Raw genomic sequence first — 15,507 nt, 5'->3', positions numbered from 1 at the left:
AAGCCGGGCTGGAAACCCTGGACCGGAGGACAAATTGGCATGGTATTAGACATGGCTTGTATGGTTTCAGTGTTGCATGACTTCTCAGCCCTGGGGCTTCCCTTGTGAATGAACAATCCAGGGTTTGTTCTTTATTTGCCTGCTCTTTTCCTTGATGCGCATCATAACATGAAAGAAACTCCATGGGACCAAATCTAAAAGTGCTACCCCTCTCACTCTCCATATCCTCTCCCTTCTCTTCTCCTCTGTCGCCTTTTCCTTGCTCCCACCCTTAACCCCTGAGCCCTTGTCAGAGCAGCATCAAAGGGCGTCCATGGCTCCGGCTGGGTGGCCACTGGATTCTCATTTCCTCCCTGTGCTCTCCAGCCATTCAGCAGCAGCGCGCTCCGCCAGGGCTGAGCGCACCCCAGGGAGCCCACCAGAGGACCCCGCTCAACGCTCACCGCCGCTTCCTGCTCATTTAAGAGCGCCCTCAGAATGGAGCGCCATTGTCCTAGGCCGTTATCTGATGGCCCCACTGAACTGGCAGACAAAGCCAAGGGCCTGTGGACTCCCCCACCTCGCTGACAGGGTTAAGGCTCTCTCTTTTTCTTTCTTTTTTTTTAATTTTATTTATTTATTTTTTATAAATATGTCAATGGCTTGCTGAAGGAGTTATGCAAACACTGATAGATGCACAAAAGGTCTACACTTTTTGTAGTCATTTACAGGGAAGTTATACTAGACCACTAGAATTAATGGTTCTATAGAGGAACTTGATATGTACATTATAGGAGGAGGAACTAGATATTCATGTAGTACATTATAATGGTTAGCCCTGTTGACAGACTGACTGAGTCAATGTTTGCAGTGAATGTAGTGATGACATTGACAGTGATACTGATGTTGTTGTATGAGCTGGGGTGAACTCCTCAGCATGTGGTAATAAGAGAGGGGTTTGGGAAAGCTGTGACCATAAACAGACCTTTTAGCACAGACTTCCTTCAAATTGGGACCTCTAACGTATTCTACATTTATAGTGTCTCCAGATAAGATCGAATACAAAGTTCTTCCAGATATGAATATGATATGAATAGGGTTTTTTGATGAGGTGCCAATAACTTTGTTACAGAATAAAACAATAGGTTGATGTGTGCTAGAATACATTTCTGACTCATTCATGGCGTGACTACAGAATGAATACAGAATAAGAAGATATTTAGTCACTAATCAATGTTAACTCATTTGTTGCCCAGAAGTAATGTGCTGTTTTCTGTGCACCTGAAGAGGTGAGTCTCCCTCCTCTTTCTCTACTTTCTGCTCTCTAGTTTGCAGGAGAGAGGCGAGGAAGAAGTAGAAGGGAGGTAGAAGTAGATATCACACAGACATGTCCATGCAGAACAAATATGGAAGGTGTATAGCCAACTCGTTTGTAATTTCAAATGCGAATGCAGACCCAAATCTACTCCCAAAATAATGAGATAGAGAACAGTGTCCCCGTGTGGAGAAGTAAGGGAAATCCAGAGAGCAATTAAACCCTTTGTATAGTCCTCTCAATGCTAAGGGCTGGCTTTGTTTCCCACACCACCAGTATTTGGTTTGGGGTTGTCTTTTCTGTTTGAGAGGCCTGCTCTGGTGTGCCCCACACACAGGCAGGTAAGGCGGTGTGGTATAGAGACAGCATTGTGTGTGCTGTATCAAAGGGAGACTTGTTAAGGAAGCTTTGCTGTGCAGTAATATCAGTCACATCAGTCAGGAGCTGCCCATGCAGGTGCCTGCCTTGGGTGGGGGTTGTCTACCTGCTCCTATTTCAGGCTGTTTTGACAGACTGGACTGTGATAGTTGGAATAAAATAAAAGCTAGGCACAACAAAGATGCCAAGTTTGAAGCAGCTGACAGGCTATGTATGGTATTCCTTCTGTTCAGTCACACTGTAAAACTCACATTTGTATTAGTTTGAAATAATGATAGTCCCATTGCCAACCAGTGTCTCAGGCATGGTCTATTGTTTAACACTGAAACAGTGACCCAAATGCAGTAGACACTGTACCTTTCATAGCCCCCTACTGCCTTCTCAAGAGCTCTCTCTAGTGGGGTGGTGCAGCAATGTAATGGATAAAAACAAATCACACTGCAAATACACCACATAGACGTCAAATAGATATTTACATTTAGGTATATATCTTAAACCTATCTATATCTGTCTTGTAGTGCTGTAATTACTTTATTTCCAACATTGTGTTTGATAAGTCTTTTGAAGACTTCTGTACATTATGTCTCAGAGTGTTAAAGACACTAGTAGGGTTTTATTCAAGACATGTCCAATGTGTTATACTTATTTTCCAACATAAATTGAAAGAGAAAGGAATTGCTGAACAATAATTATTAGTATTCATTTTGGTATCCTTTTCATGAGTCCTGTACAATGAATGTCCTGTACAAGCAAGACAAAGGAGATGGTGGTGGACTTTAGGAGGACTAGGGTCCCCCTGTCTCATGTTTCCATCCAGGGAGAGGACGTGGAGGTGGTCCAGAGCTACAAGTACCTGGGGGTGCACCTGGACAATAAACTGGACTGGACTAGTGACACAGATGTCCTGTACAAGAGGGGCCAGAGCTGGCGGCTCAGGTCCTTTGGCGTGTGCAGGACTCTGAACAGGTTCTACCAGTCAGTGGTGGCCAGCACAGTGCTGTACGCGGTGGTATGCTGGGGGGGGCAGCATCAAGGAAGGTGACACCAAGAGGCTGAACAAGCTTATTAGGAAAGCTGGTTCTGTCCTCTGTGTCACCCTGGACACTGTGGAGGAGGTGGCCAATAGGAGGATAAGGACCAAACTCTTGGCCTTCATGGACAATCCCTTCCATCCCCTACATGACACTGTGGCAGAGCAGAGAAGCTGGCTCGATCGGGGTGATCAGAGTCAGGCTGGGGGATGTTAAATCATACTGGACTGTTCTTACTGTATATAATGTCTATTTTATTTTATTATTCTATTGTCACTTTATTTTGTTGTTGTTTGTGATGTGAGCTGCTGTAACACCTTAATTTCCCCTCAGGGGTTAAATAAAGTTCCTATCTATCTATCTATCTATCTATCTATCTATCTATCTATCTATGTATCTATCTATCTATCTATCTATCTATCTATCTATCTATCTATCTATCTATCTATTAAGTAGGCATGCATGTAAATATGCTAGAGGGGAAATGGGACCCTCATAAAACAACCAAAGAACCCTAACTCAAACTGATTCATCTATCTAGATTCTCCCCTACTTTTTCTTCTTCTTATTTGAAGATCAAGCAATGGCAAAAAGTTGAATAATTCCGTCTCTTTGATCTGCACACACAAGTGAGAGTTCATTTCCATTTTTGATTTTTTTTTTCTTCCTTTCTGTAAGAGTGCCAACATCAAGATTTACCTTGGTGTGCAAATGCGCTGGAATAGGTTAAAAGGAAAGCGCGCTGCTCTCTCAAAGCACAAGTGCAGATGTTATGAAGTTAATTAAAAATTTAGCAATTCGTTTCTCCCGTCCCAATTTAGGTTGCATCAAATGGAAGAAAACAGAAGGAAAATGAGGAAGGAAGATGATTTATGAGATGAAGATGACTTATGAGAGTCCATGCAGCCTGTCTTTTTACATACATGAGTAACATCATAAGATACCTCTGTAGTGTTAAAGCTGGTATAAAACACCAGCCGTTTCCTTCCACGTTTTGGTGAGGAGAGAGAATTATATTGCCCTCTGTTAGTGATATTTTTGATAGATTAAAAAAAAGATTTTTCATAATTTTCTTAAGGATGTAAGTAGTGTATTGACCAATTTGTCAATTTCAATTATCATTGTTTATGATCCTATCACATGTAATATATAGCATGGTTTGCTTCTTTAAGATTCCAAATAACTTTTTTCCAAATGTCTTATAATGTTTAGAGGACCTAAATAACAGAAACACTCCTCTGTTGTGCCTGCTGTGTCCACAGTCTTCTGCCAGAGATGAGATCAAACTGCTGTGGCAGTCCAGTCCAGTCAGGGATCAGCCTTTAATTATGGCACACCTTTTCAGAGTGCCTCGTTTGGAAGACAACAACAGAGATCAACAAATTAAATCATTCCTCCCACCAAGTAACCCAGCTTTATACATGTTTACTGAAATTGCATCAGTATGTTGACACAAGCCTGGTATCTTTTACTGCCTCTTCGATCTCCTCCCAAATAATGGTGCCATCCACAGAAAGGGTGTCAAGTCTCAAGGTGCTGCCCAACCCCTCTCCACTCCCCCTATCAAGCGGATGATTGGAGAGGGGGTTTTATTTTCTGCACAGGTGTTGCAGCTGCGTTTGTACATAATTCCTCTCTCTGCTACCGCTGCTCAATGTTAGCCTCTCTGTGTTGCCTCACCCCAGTGGGACCGCTCCTCCAGTGAGGGATATTACAAGCGGCAGCCACGCGCCTCTGATCTGCATGCACTGGGCTCTCTCCTGGTCCTGGGTGAATAGCGCTTGACTTGTTCAATTTGTTTAGAAGCCACGTTCGGCGCTTTGAAGCCACACATTTTAGCATAAATCATAACCTGTCTCCTTGCACACAACTGCTTTGAAATGCAACATCTGCTTTTGAGTCCCTGCTTGACAATTAGTTAGGCAACATCAATAGATTGACTCCATATCATTTTTCTTGATAATGAAGTGTTTTGCACATGTGCGCGTTAGAGGGTTTTCATTGTAGCGGGTCTTGATTTCTCAAGGAAAATGTCCGGATATTTATCAATCATGTGCTACTGGATGTGAACTTTCAAAAGTTCCTAGTATGGTCGGATGAGATCTGACACAAGTGTTAAATTGGGTTAGCAGCATGGTAACCTACTTAGGAAGTGTCATGGTTGTGGGGCATGTTACCAGGCCATGTTGTTTACTCTTTCATCACTCTCTTCAGGTTTTCTGTTTGTTGGTTTGTTTAGCTAAGCACAGCCTTCTGTTCTGCTGTGGGAAAACCACGGAATTAAAAGTTCCACAGAGCAGCGTAACGTTGACACTGATAAGCTTGACTGTCACTATCCATTTCTCTGAGTGACACTGATGCTCAGGTTAGCCCTCTAGAGAAGGTAATGCATGCACAACACAGGATAGGTGCATACTGTACTACTTGTGCCACAACACTACAGAAAGAATATCCGTACTTAATCTGTATATCATAGATTAGAGTTTGTCTAATGGAGTTCTCATTTCAGATTTTTCTCAAGATTTTCTGTAGCATACCGTTGACAAACACATTGCTGATTATTTATTTTTGTAGATGGGTCTCATCCTCGGGTCTTCCAATTAGGATCAAACTCCAAAAAATGGATCCATCATTACACTTTGTGTAGTGTGAAACCCCTCACCAGTAGCATTAAGAATTCTTTTTGCAGATTGAGAAAAAATAACAATCCAAAGATTTTATTTTCAAAGGCAAGCATTTGATCAGTAGTCATCAATTAAATTTACTGAGGTGCAAATTACGCCACTAGGATTAGATGAAAGAGTCTCTTTCATTTTTTTTCTTCCTCCTCAAAGCTGTGCCACGTTCCCAGTACACAAAAACAGGAGTCTGATCCGTGGCATGGCAGTGACAGGGTGACACTTCCCCTCACATTACAGGGGCTGTGCCGACTGAGGGGTCTAACAGCTAGTGGCATCAGAGGCGTACATTTACAAATAAACCTTTGTAAATACCTCTGCACATTAACACTAATACTGAGCCGCTGTATTTGCGCCTCTGCTTTTGCAGAGCTGGTTTTGGACAAAAATCACCAGATCTCACCATAACTCGACCTTGTTGTGTGTAATGCTGCATATTTTGACCTATGACCTATGATTAAGATAATAAAAAATGTTTGATCCCTCCCTCGTATAGTTTTTGCCCTGTGAGCATGGTTACCTCAAAATAGGCCTCTGTATTTTAGATACATGAAAGACAGATTTCTCAAAATAAACTTTAAACATTAAAGGCCCAGTATGTAGATTTGAGCTTTTAAAAAGTGCTAAACGGCCATGATAAATTGGCAGCGATCAAGGAATGAGATCACATGGTAAAGACTGTTCAATGAAGAGAGCTGTTTTGGTCCAAATAAAGGCTAAAATCTGCTGTCAAGCTCAAGCAGTGGCCTTTAAGAACCTATTTTATTGTTTAATATGCACATGTTTGCTGCTATTAGAAAACATAGCATATGTACATTTGTTTATTTATTATTTCTTTTCTGTGTGGTCAGAGAGAGCAGCAACATGCAAAGATGCTTTACCTTTAAATCCATGCAACACATTATATCTGTCCTTTCCCCACGTTTATCTTATTGATGAGGCCTTATGTGACCCAACACAGCAGAAGTGTAAGCTCAGGAAGAGTAAGGGGATGGATAACCTAACATGAGAGTAACTCCCATCAGAGTACATTAGATAAGATCAGAAGCCATTATCAACGTGACAAGTGCTCACATCAACTACAGTCGCTGTGGAACGCTGTAAGACAACTGGCAGGGGTCCAGACAAGGCACAATACCCACATTAACTTGATGCGTGTGATATCACATTGTCATGTGTTTGAACTCATTATGTGTCTTTGTTCCTGTATGTACGAGTGTGTGTTTGGAGTCGCTTTGTGATTGATCATCCCATTGTTTTTTCCTTTTGTTTCTGCCATTGCTTTTTTATTATTCATACTATGTGGCGTTATACAGACAGCTATTGTAGGGAATTAGTCTTTTTAGGGAGTTTACATAGCAAATCCTATGAATAAACAATTTATTTTCCCCAGTAAATTAGTTATCATCAATTTTGAATGCTGTATTGGGGAAATGAATTAACATAGAAGTACAGCAAGCCTGTGACTATACTCAGACTACACTGGGAGGTTATTTCCTGTACTTCCAAAATACTTCCTGTACTTCCAAGCAGCATAAAAATTTGTCCTGGGGGTTAAGAGTGGAGGACTGATCTGGGTTTCTCCCTCCTTCTTTTACTACATCAGCTAATTAAGCCTACTCCTCAACCACAAATGTGTAATGGAGGTGAAAATATTCTCAGACCTATATATTGTCCTCCATTAATGGTATGTTATAACATTGTGACAATCTTGATTTGCTGCTCTCCTGAGGGTCGGATAAACGTTGTGAAAACGTGTTTGTTTCTATTTGCCCAGCAGGTTCAGCCTCTAAGATATAAAAAGTGTACTGTTATTATTTGGTAGTAACAAAAATATAATAATTGTAACTTCTGCCAGTGTGTGCAGTATGGCACCTCACAGGATGCATCATGTACACACAACATCTATGTAGCAGTGTGAGCAATTATTTCTTTCATTAATCTTAATATGCCGCAGTGTCACAACTCCTTTATCCCGATCAAACAATATATTTCATAAACTTACAAAGTAAAACTTACAGGGTCAGTCTGGTAAAATGCCATGAAAGTGTCATTTGGCAGCTGGACCATATTCATCCTTTTGATGGTTGTGATTTTCTTGTGCTTTCACCCCTTTGATAAAACCCCACAGTTTGGAAAGAAACAAAGGGGTTTCCAATTGCGTTGTGTTGGGAAAAGGCACAAATATTGCGCTGTCATTATGAAAGAAACAATTTCATCCCAAAATACTAATAGCCCCAGAGTATCACAGTTCACTTCATGCAACATTGCGATGAAGGTGAACGAAGGCATGTTAACGATTCCCTCAATCCAGCTCTTTTATATCCAGTTCCTCAGCCTCCCTCCACCTTCCCCAGATCTCTCTCCTTTCGTCTTTCGTCTCTGGGAGTACGAGTGCATGTCAAGCGATTGTTGAATTGAAATATTGATGTGGAGTATCAAAGCGTGGCGTAGCACTCCTGTGTTTCCAGAACTAACCGCGAGGTGCTTTGATCAGACACTCCTGTGATCTGACTTCTGAAGTTGTTAAGAGTGCTGGAAAACAAAATGCAAACAAACTTCAAGTGCTTCTGGTATTGATAAAAGTTTTCTTTGACAAGGGGAGATGTGTGCTGTCTGTCTGTGTCTGCCCATGACTAGAGATTCCTTAGCTTGCATACATGCTAATGGGCAAGTGTACACAGGAGTGGGAATTCAGAGGCTCTGTATCTCTACATCTTTATTTTACTGTCTCTTCATACGTTTTATAATTGAAGTCCTAGTGTAATAAAGCACTGAACTCAGAAGAATCTGTTTCACAGCATTATCTGTCTCTCACACACACCCACTCCACAGACACAGAAAAAAAGACTCCTGAATGAAGTATGAAAATGGAGTCATACTGTAATGCCCAGCTGCTGGTGTTAGTCCTTACTCCAATAATACTGAGTCAGTGTCATGGTAATTACTGCCCATCATGTCCCTTCTTGAACTGATGAATGGTTAAAATAAAGCAGTGCAGCCAGCAGCAGGCTTTCACATGCTCTCTGTCTCGTCCATTAGGCCACATTTGTCACATGAGGGTCATTTAGTCAGCACAGAGCAGTAAAATTGGCTTTTTGACATGGCCACCAGTACAAAGGCTTTCTCTCCTCTGTGACTGGCCTTTTAGACTGCAGATGGCCAAGACAGCTGGGACAATTTAGTGATCTGAGGCTTTTAAACTGCCCCCCAGGCATGATAAAAAAAACAGCTTGACTAGCTACTAGCATATTCTACATTGTTTTGGGCATTTTAAAGAACTAATCTGAAACAAAAACAAGATGGTTTGTCATCTGTGTGAGGTGAAAAGAGCTAAAAACCTACTTTTTTTCCCACCCCCAAGATAGATTTACATCCATCAACTCAATATTACTTTAAAGGTGCAATATGTAACATTAGAGCTTTCTTATGGTTGTAATGACTGTTTAATCAGTACTGATCAGGGAATTAACTATTTAATATACAAAATCGAGTGTCCAGAGGTGATAGGTTTGTTTACAAATGGCCAGGGGTGTTCTAGGGGAGTGGACACCTTTCTGTCTTGGTATCTGCCTCTTCAGATTGTGTGTGCATGCAGAAACACCACAGCTTATGTCTGACACTAAGTCCATTTCGGGGGTTATATTATTATGAGGGAGGTGTTGTTGTTTGGAACTATGAACTGAATTACGCCTTGGTGGCCAGAGGTGGCAGATTTCCAACAGACTTTAACATAATGTACAAATATAACTGAAATATATGAACTGCTACTAAATTTCTAGCAATTAGCCACCTAAAGATATTGCCCTTTCATGTGAAATTCTTAAAGTGGCTTCAATGAAGTATTATATGATAGACCAGAAATGCTCAATATTGACGTTGTTGGTGGCCTCTTATCCAGGGGAGCCCTGAATGTTTAAAGGGAGAGGGCCTGATTGCCTGCCATCTTAACAGCTGTTTAATGAACACTGGGACCTCTTTCTCTGGAAATGAGTTTTCCCTTGAAAACTGTGGAAGCTGTATCCAGGTCTATTTAAATGAGGTAACATGGGGAAGGTAAGCACCACCACATGAGCATTGTTTTCACAGTTCAAAGTGAGGAGAGAGTACTTTGCACTTCAAAGCCACTCATCTGGGAGGCAGTCGGTACAGTGGGGGAGGGGTGGAGGGGGGAGGAGGGAGTGGGGACAGGAAATAAGAATCAGGGTAATTAACAACTTCTGCTCCGTTATAAACCACAAGGAGAGACACAGCATACCTCTGCCTTGAAGACACACACATATTTGATGTCTTCCTCGCTCTTTCCTTTTCTAACCTGTTTTTAAAATCCTAAATGTTTGCTTTGTTCCTATGTTCAATAATTTTTTTGATATATGAATTATATCATTCGATTTTAGGTTGCACATTGAATTTATGCCTAATAGTTAAAAAAATACATTCTATGAATATAATAATATAGTTTTCTTAGGGTACTTAAACATAAGATAACACTATAGATTATATCATCACAGTTTTTAATGAGAATGTATTTCAAAATGATCTTAATTAAGTATTACAAAATGGTTATGGCATATGATTTATATTAACATACACACATAATACAGTATCATGATGGAAAAGGGAATACATTTAGTACAGTTTTTACTTACATTTACAAGAGGTCAAATGTAAGTATATTTCAAATTATAGGTCTACATTCTATATTTTCATGCTTTAATTTTAGTTGGGCCACCTATTTTAATTTACCACTGCGTATTTCGCTCAATGAGTCATCAGTTGGTTTGGTTAAAAGGGGGCTGTGTTTATTTTAGATATTTTTAGCTTCTACTGAATCCCTGCATGCCGTGCTTTTGTATTGGTTGGTATTGTTTTGGTATCTTGTAAGGTAAAACATTGTATTAATTGGTTATTTATATTATATTAAGTTAACAGTGTAGGGCTCCTTAATCAATATTGACAAATTGGTGTCAACTTTTGTTTTATGATAGCATGCCACGGTTGCACTCAATTACTACTTGGAGAAAATGCATATCTTTTTACTAAGGGTTAGGGTTAGGTTTTACTATTCACAAAGGAAGGGGGTTAAACAAGACATGGAGCTGAATTCAGTCTAGGTCATACATAGATGGTAGTCAGTCACACACTAGACTGCTCACACCACCAACAGAAATCTCTAACAGACCGATACAGAACTGACATAAAATACCTGATTCCAAATTATTGACATCAATTAATGCATGCCGTCCCTGTCACCAGCTGACACTTTGTTAATAATATTGGCTTTTTGGGTAATACTAACATACTGGTACTATAGGTTCATCACTGCCCCACTACTTGCTGCCAGTTCCTTTGCATAAGTAGTTGAATAAGAATCTCCTTTTTTGCATGGCTATAGGGCTGACTTAATAACCATTGTTTATCCATGCTTATTTTACATTGCAGTGTTGGCATTAAAATAACTAATAGCACCCTTGCTCTTCATTAATCAAATTACTTATGGTCAGATTACATCATTTGTAGACATTAATCTTTAATTTTTACAGTGCCTAATGCACGTTTTGTTTAGAGTGATAATTTCATGTAAGGCAAACTTTTACAAAAAGTTTTGCAAGTATTGTTTCCCAAGCATTGTAAAAGTTGTTGGGTATAAATAAACAACAGTGTGAGTTCCTTTGAATGAGAATCTCCAAAGCTGTGAAAATGTGAACAGCGTAGAAGTGGCTATTGGCTATTTACATAAGAAATGGGCTTCCGATTTGGATTGAAGCTCTTAACATTGTAATGGTGAAGGGATTTACAGAATGAGATTAACTCTCAATCTGCATTTAATGTGTTAGATCTGAAATGGCCTCTACTTGAACCCTGAAGTGTGAGAATGTCACACAGGGCGACCTATTTGACATGTCACCTACCAGTGAGAACTGGGTGGTTTGATTGGGTTTTATCAATTAGCTTAGATAGAGAAAACACTTAATGTGAGGGAGCTGTGAGATTCTTTGGGTCTTATATACAGTCAATCCTGCCAAGGGAACTGTATCTGTGAAAAAGAAAAAGAAAAAAGCTACTTCTCAATATTTGATATGTATGAATGTGAAATCTTAGAGAAAAGCTACCTTACTGGTTTATCAATGTATAATTTATCTCCCAGGTAGAATAAATCACTAGATGACTCAGAATAACTCTTTATGCGAAAGTATCTCTTTTAAGTTCATTGAATGTAAACACCATATCTGTAGAGTAAAAGTAAAGGTTTTAAACGATTTGTATCCTTGAGTTTGCCATTTTAGCCTACCCTTACCCCTTCCTGACAGAATTTAGTTCAATTTATCTTTTTGGTGTGATTCTCTGCAGTATTCCATACATGTGTTGTATGTTGCCCATATTATTCTAAAATAAATTTAGGAGGACTAATCAGATATTTTTAATCATATTGAGTTTTGTTAAGGACAGTATTTGATTATTATTACCATATTCATTGACAACATTATAAATGTGTAACAACACCAAATGTATTATTAGTATTAGTATTAGTATTATTAGTATTATTATTATTATTACGGGTTAACGTTAGTTATCGCCCATCAGTCAATTTAGCAAGGTGTTGGTCTGAGAAAATGCACACAGTTTAAATGCCTTGGAAAGCACCTCTCAAATTGAATGTCATGCGCTGCAAATGGGACATAACAGAAGACCTCTTATCACGCCTCAACGTTTTCAGAACAATTGAAGGAGGGTTTATTTCGCGGGGTCAGCATTTTGGTGGAAATTGAGTGAAATTATGAGCAACCCACCCCCTTACCTACCTATCAATGTAACCCCTCCCCAATCAACCCCATCCTCCCCCTCACATCTTCCTCTATCCACTGGTTCTCCTCGAACATACTTAAGAGACCCCGTTGAGAGGACCTTTTCTCTCTATAAAGAGAAGATGCAGCCCAAGCGCCTTTGAAATGATCCCAAGGATTTATTGCGGTAGTGTCTTCCTCCAACTTCAAAAGACACGCTGGTTGGTTGAATTCTACGGGTTGTGAAAGAGGACCAAATAAACTGGAATGAGCTCGGCTTTTTGACCACTCCATAATCTTACCGAACGAACTGGGGGACACTTGAATGTCACATGCTTACTTTGTTTGTGCTTAGAGCTGCTTTAGTTTCAGGGTCACTTCAGACCCGAATGCGTGCGCTTGTCTCCTCCGCTTCTCGTTCCCGGTTGAACTCGTGAGTCGCTGCCTATCCGCGCAGCTCGTGTTGCAGGTGCGGAGACACAGAGCGCGTGGACAGATGGCTGCGCTGACGATACAAAGGACTGACAACTTTCTTCATACCTTTTTACAGGTTTGTAATTGTTTTGATTTAATATACAACAAGCACTTAGGTCTTCATACCTAATGCATTCTGATTAGTGTAACTCAACTTGTGCAACTCATGAATATCTTTGGAATTGCAAAGTTTGCTGTTCTGTATTCTCCATACTGCGCATACTGCGAATTATTTTATCCTCAATGCCAAACTCGCCAGGATGTGTAGACTGAACTGTTACAGAGAACACCAGATGGTTTTGTTTTCATTGATGTATGTGATTAAAGAAGATATGTGAATGTTCAGTTGTGTATGTCAGGAGCAAAACAAATTGTAACCAATAACTGAATTATTTGCACACTATTTACTATGTTTTGCTGATTTTACAAATGTGAGATTTTAACAATGTTGTTTCCGTCTCCCCCTTAGGACCGGACCCCCAGCTCTTCTCCAGAGGGAGCCCCCAACACCCTGTCTTTCCTGGCCACCACCTGTAGTCAGGCCTGGCAGGTGGGTGGCACTGTGGGCTCTGAGGGCTCCCAGTTCCCCTATGACGGGGCAGTAAGCTCAGCATCAGGGATGTTTCAGCTGTGGAGCAATGAAGTGGCACCTAGCTCTAGCCTCAGCTCACACCAGATGGCGTTCACTGTGCCCAAAGTCCAGTTCCCTGGACACATGCAGTCTGGCCTGGGTCCTCACGCACACCTCCATCACCACCACCATCACCACCACCACCACGAGCTGCCCCTCACCCCTCCGGCAGAGCCCCCTTCTGCCTACCCCTTTGATCTATCCCCGGTGAAGACCCAAGCCAACAGCCCCTACTACCCTCAGCACAACACCGTGGGACAGAACTTCCCCAGCTTCCTGCAGAACTCCTCTGCCAGGCACCACCTCTCTGGAGGCCACATTGAGGAAGGGCAGCAGTGGTGGAGCCTCCCTCAGACCAACGGAACCCCTTCCAACCACCCCTTCTCCCTGGGCAGGCAGCTGGTCCTGGGCCACCAGCCCCAGATTGCAGCCCTCCTCCAGGGCACCTCCAAGGGCCTGCTGAGCTCCACTCGCCGCTGCCGCCGCTGCAAGTGCCCCAACTGCCAGGCCAACGGCGGCGGGCTGGAGTTCGGCAAGAAGAGACTGCACATCTGTCACATTCCTGAGTGTGGCAAGGTGTACAAGAAGACGTCCCACCTGAAGGCCCACCTGCGCTGGCATGCCGGGGAAAGGCCCTTCATCTGCAACTGGCTCTTCTGTGGCAAGAGCTTCACACGCTCAGACGAGCTGCAGCGCCATCTGCGCACACACACCGGTGAGAAGCGCTTCGGCTGCCAGCAGTGCGGCAAGAGGTTCATGAGGAGTGACCACCTCTCCAAACACGTCAAGACCCACCAGAGCAGAAAGAGCAGGGCTGGCCAGCCCACACAGCACGGTCCCACAGACCCTCTGCTCACCAACATCAAGAGAGAGTAGTAGTATCAGACTAGAGCTGATGGACAGCAATGAGCAGAGTGTGTGACTGCAACTAACTGCCGTTGACCTGCAAGGGGGTAAGCAGGCATCCTAGCTACTGACTGTAGGCGAAGCCATACTTAGCACCCGACCTCTGCTACACAATTACATCTTGTTACCCGTATGAAGAATTGAACCCCTTTTCAATGTTGAGAAGTATGGTTTCAGTGCATTCATTGTGATGGCATCTCTAGGTGCACAGACACATCTGTCTCATAGACACTATTCTGTCCTCCGTATGGAAAAAAACATTCTTGACCCACAACAGCTATAGAAGTCCAAGGCCTTAATTTTATTTAAATCATTTTGAATGTAAATATTTCAACAATGTAAGTAACATGCATACCAAATACACATAGGATATAAAAACATTCCATGCAATGTATTCACTCCGCATATTTAACCCTCTAGAATCTGGAATTCAGAAAGCATTTTGTGAAAGAGAAGATACATTGGATATTTGTAGATCACGCCACAGTGGTATGCTACTATAAGATAATTAAGATATAAGATAATTAACTATAAACTATAATTTTTTTCAGTCAAATAAACAAAAATGTATTTAATGCCGTGGTTATTATTGAAGTTGATTTCTTGTCAAGAATGTCAAAAGTCATCTGCCAGTTGAGAATGAGATCAGTGTTACGTAAAAATGTGAGCCCTTTTCAACCCATCGTTTAAATCCATCTGTTTATTGCAATTGAATATTGATATTTAATCATTTTGTGAATTGCCATAATTGTGGATGGGAGCCTGTGTTTGTAAGCCCCTTGTAAATAATGTACATATTCCATGCACAACTTTATTAGTTAAGACAGCATGTACATTTGAATAAACATTAATCCTTGCTGAAACAAATCCACATTCTCTGCTAAATGTGTTATTTTATTATATCTTGTCAATACGATTGTGTGAAATTCAAATGCTTTACAAACGTACAATCCTAATTCAAGTAATGTGTGAATTTCGATGAATGGCATTCTTGTCAACCAAACATCTAACATTTAATTTAAATTATCATTTGATTGTATTCAGAATACAAATGGTGGTCATTATGTCGTCGGTGTGAAGGAAGAAACTCTTCAAATGGACGAGAGATGAAGGGATGTTCAAAGATTTTTACACCTCAAAGTTAATACAGAGCCCATTGATGGGGGGCAGTTGTCTTGCCTTCTGCAATCAAGTTCACAGTCATGTGGCTTTAATGAGTGTTTTCTTTCTCTCAATGGAGAAGATTGAGTCAACAGATGCAATGGAAGGCACTGGACAGGAATTCCCTGTGAATGGGACCCCTGTTGCTAAGACCCCCTTGGTGGTGACA

The 15,507-nt window shown here is 41.2% G+C and overlaps 1 protein-coding gene across 1 annotated transcript; it reads left to right on the top strand.

Moving 5' to 3' along the window:
- Positions 1-12,611: 12,611 nt before the first annotated feature.
- On the top strand, positions 12,612-14,147 carry sp5l (Sp5 transcription factor-like; the record flags this gene model as incomplete). Its single annotated transcript, XM_083675418.1, has 2 exons — positions 12,612-12,716; positions 13,110-14,147. The coding sequence occupies exons 1-2, from the start codon at positions 12,663-12,665 to the stop codon at positions 14,145-14,147; spliced, it is 1,092 nt and encodes a 363-aa protein (XP_083531544.1). The 5' UTR covers positions 12,612-12,662.
- Positions 14,148-15,507: the final 1,360 nt, after the last annotated feature.

This window comes from Argentina silus, assembly GCF_951799395.1.
Source record: "Argentina silus genome assembly, chromosome: 8".
NCBI classification, from domain to species: Eukaryota; Metazoa; Chordata; class Actinopteri; order Argentiniformes; family Argentinidae; genus Argentina; species Argentina silus.
Note: the sequence above shows the minus strand (reverse complement) of the source record. Positions and strands in the feature narration are given on the sequence as shown.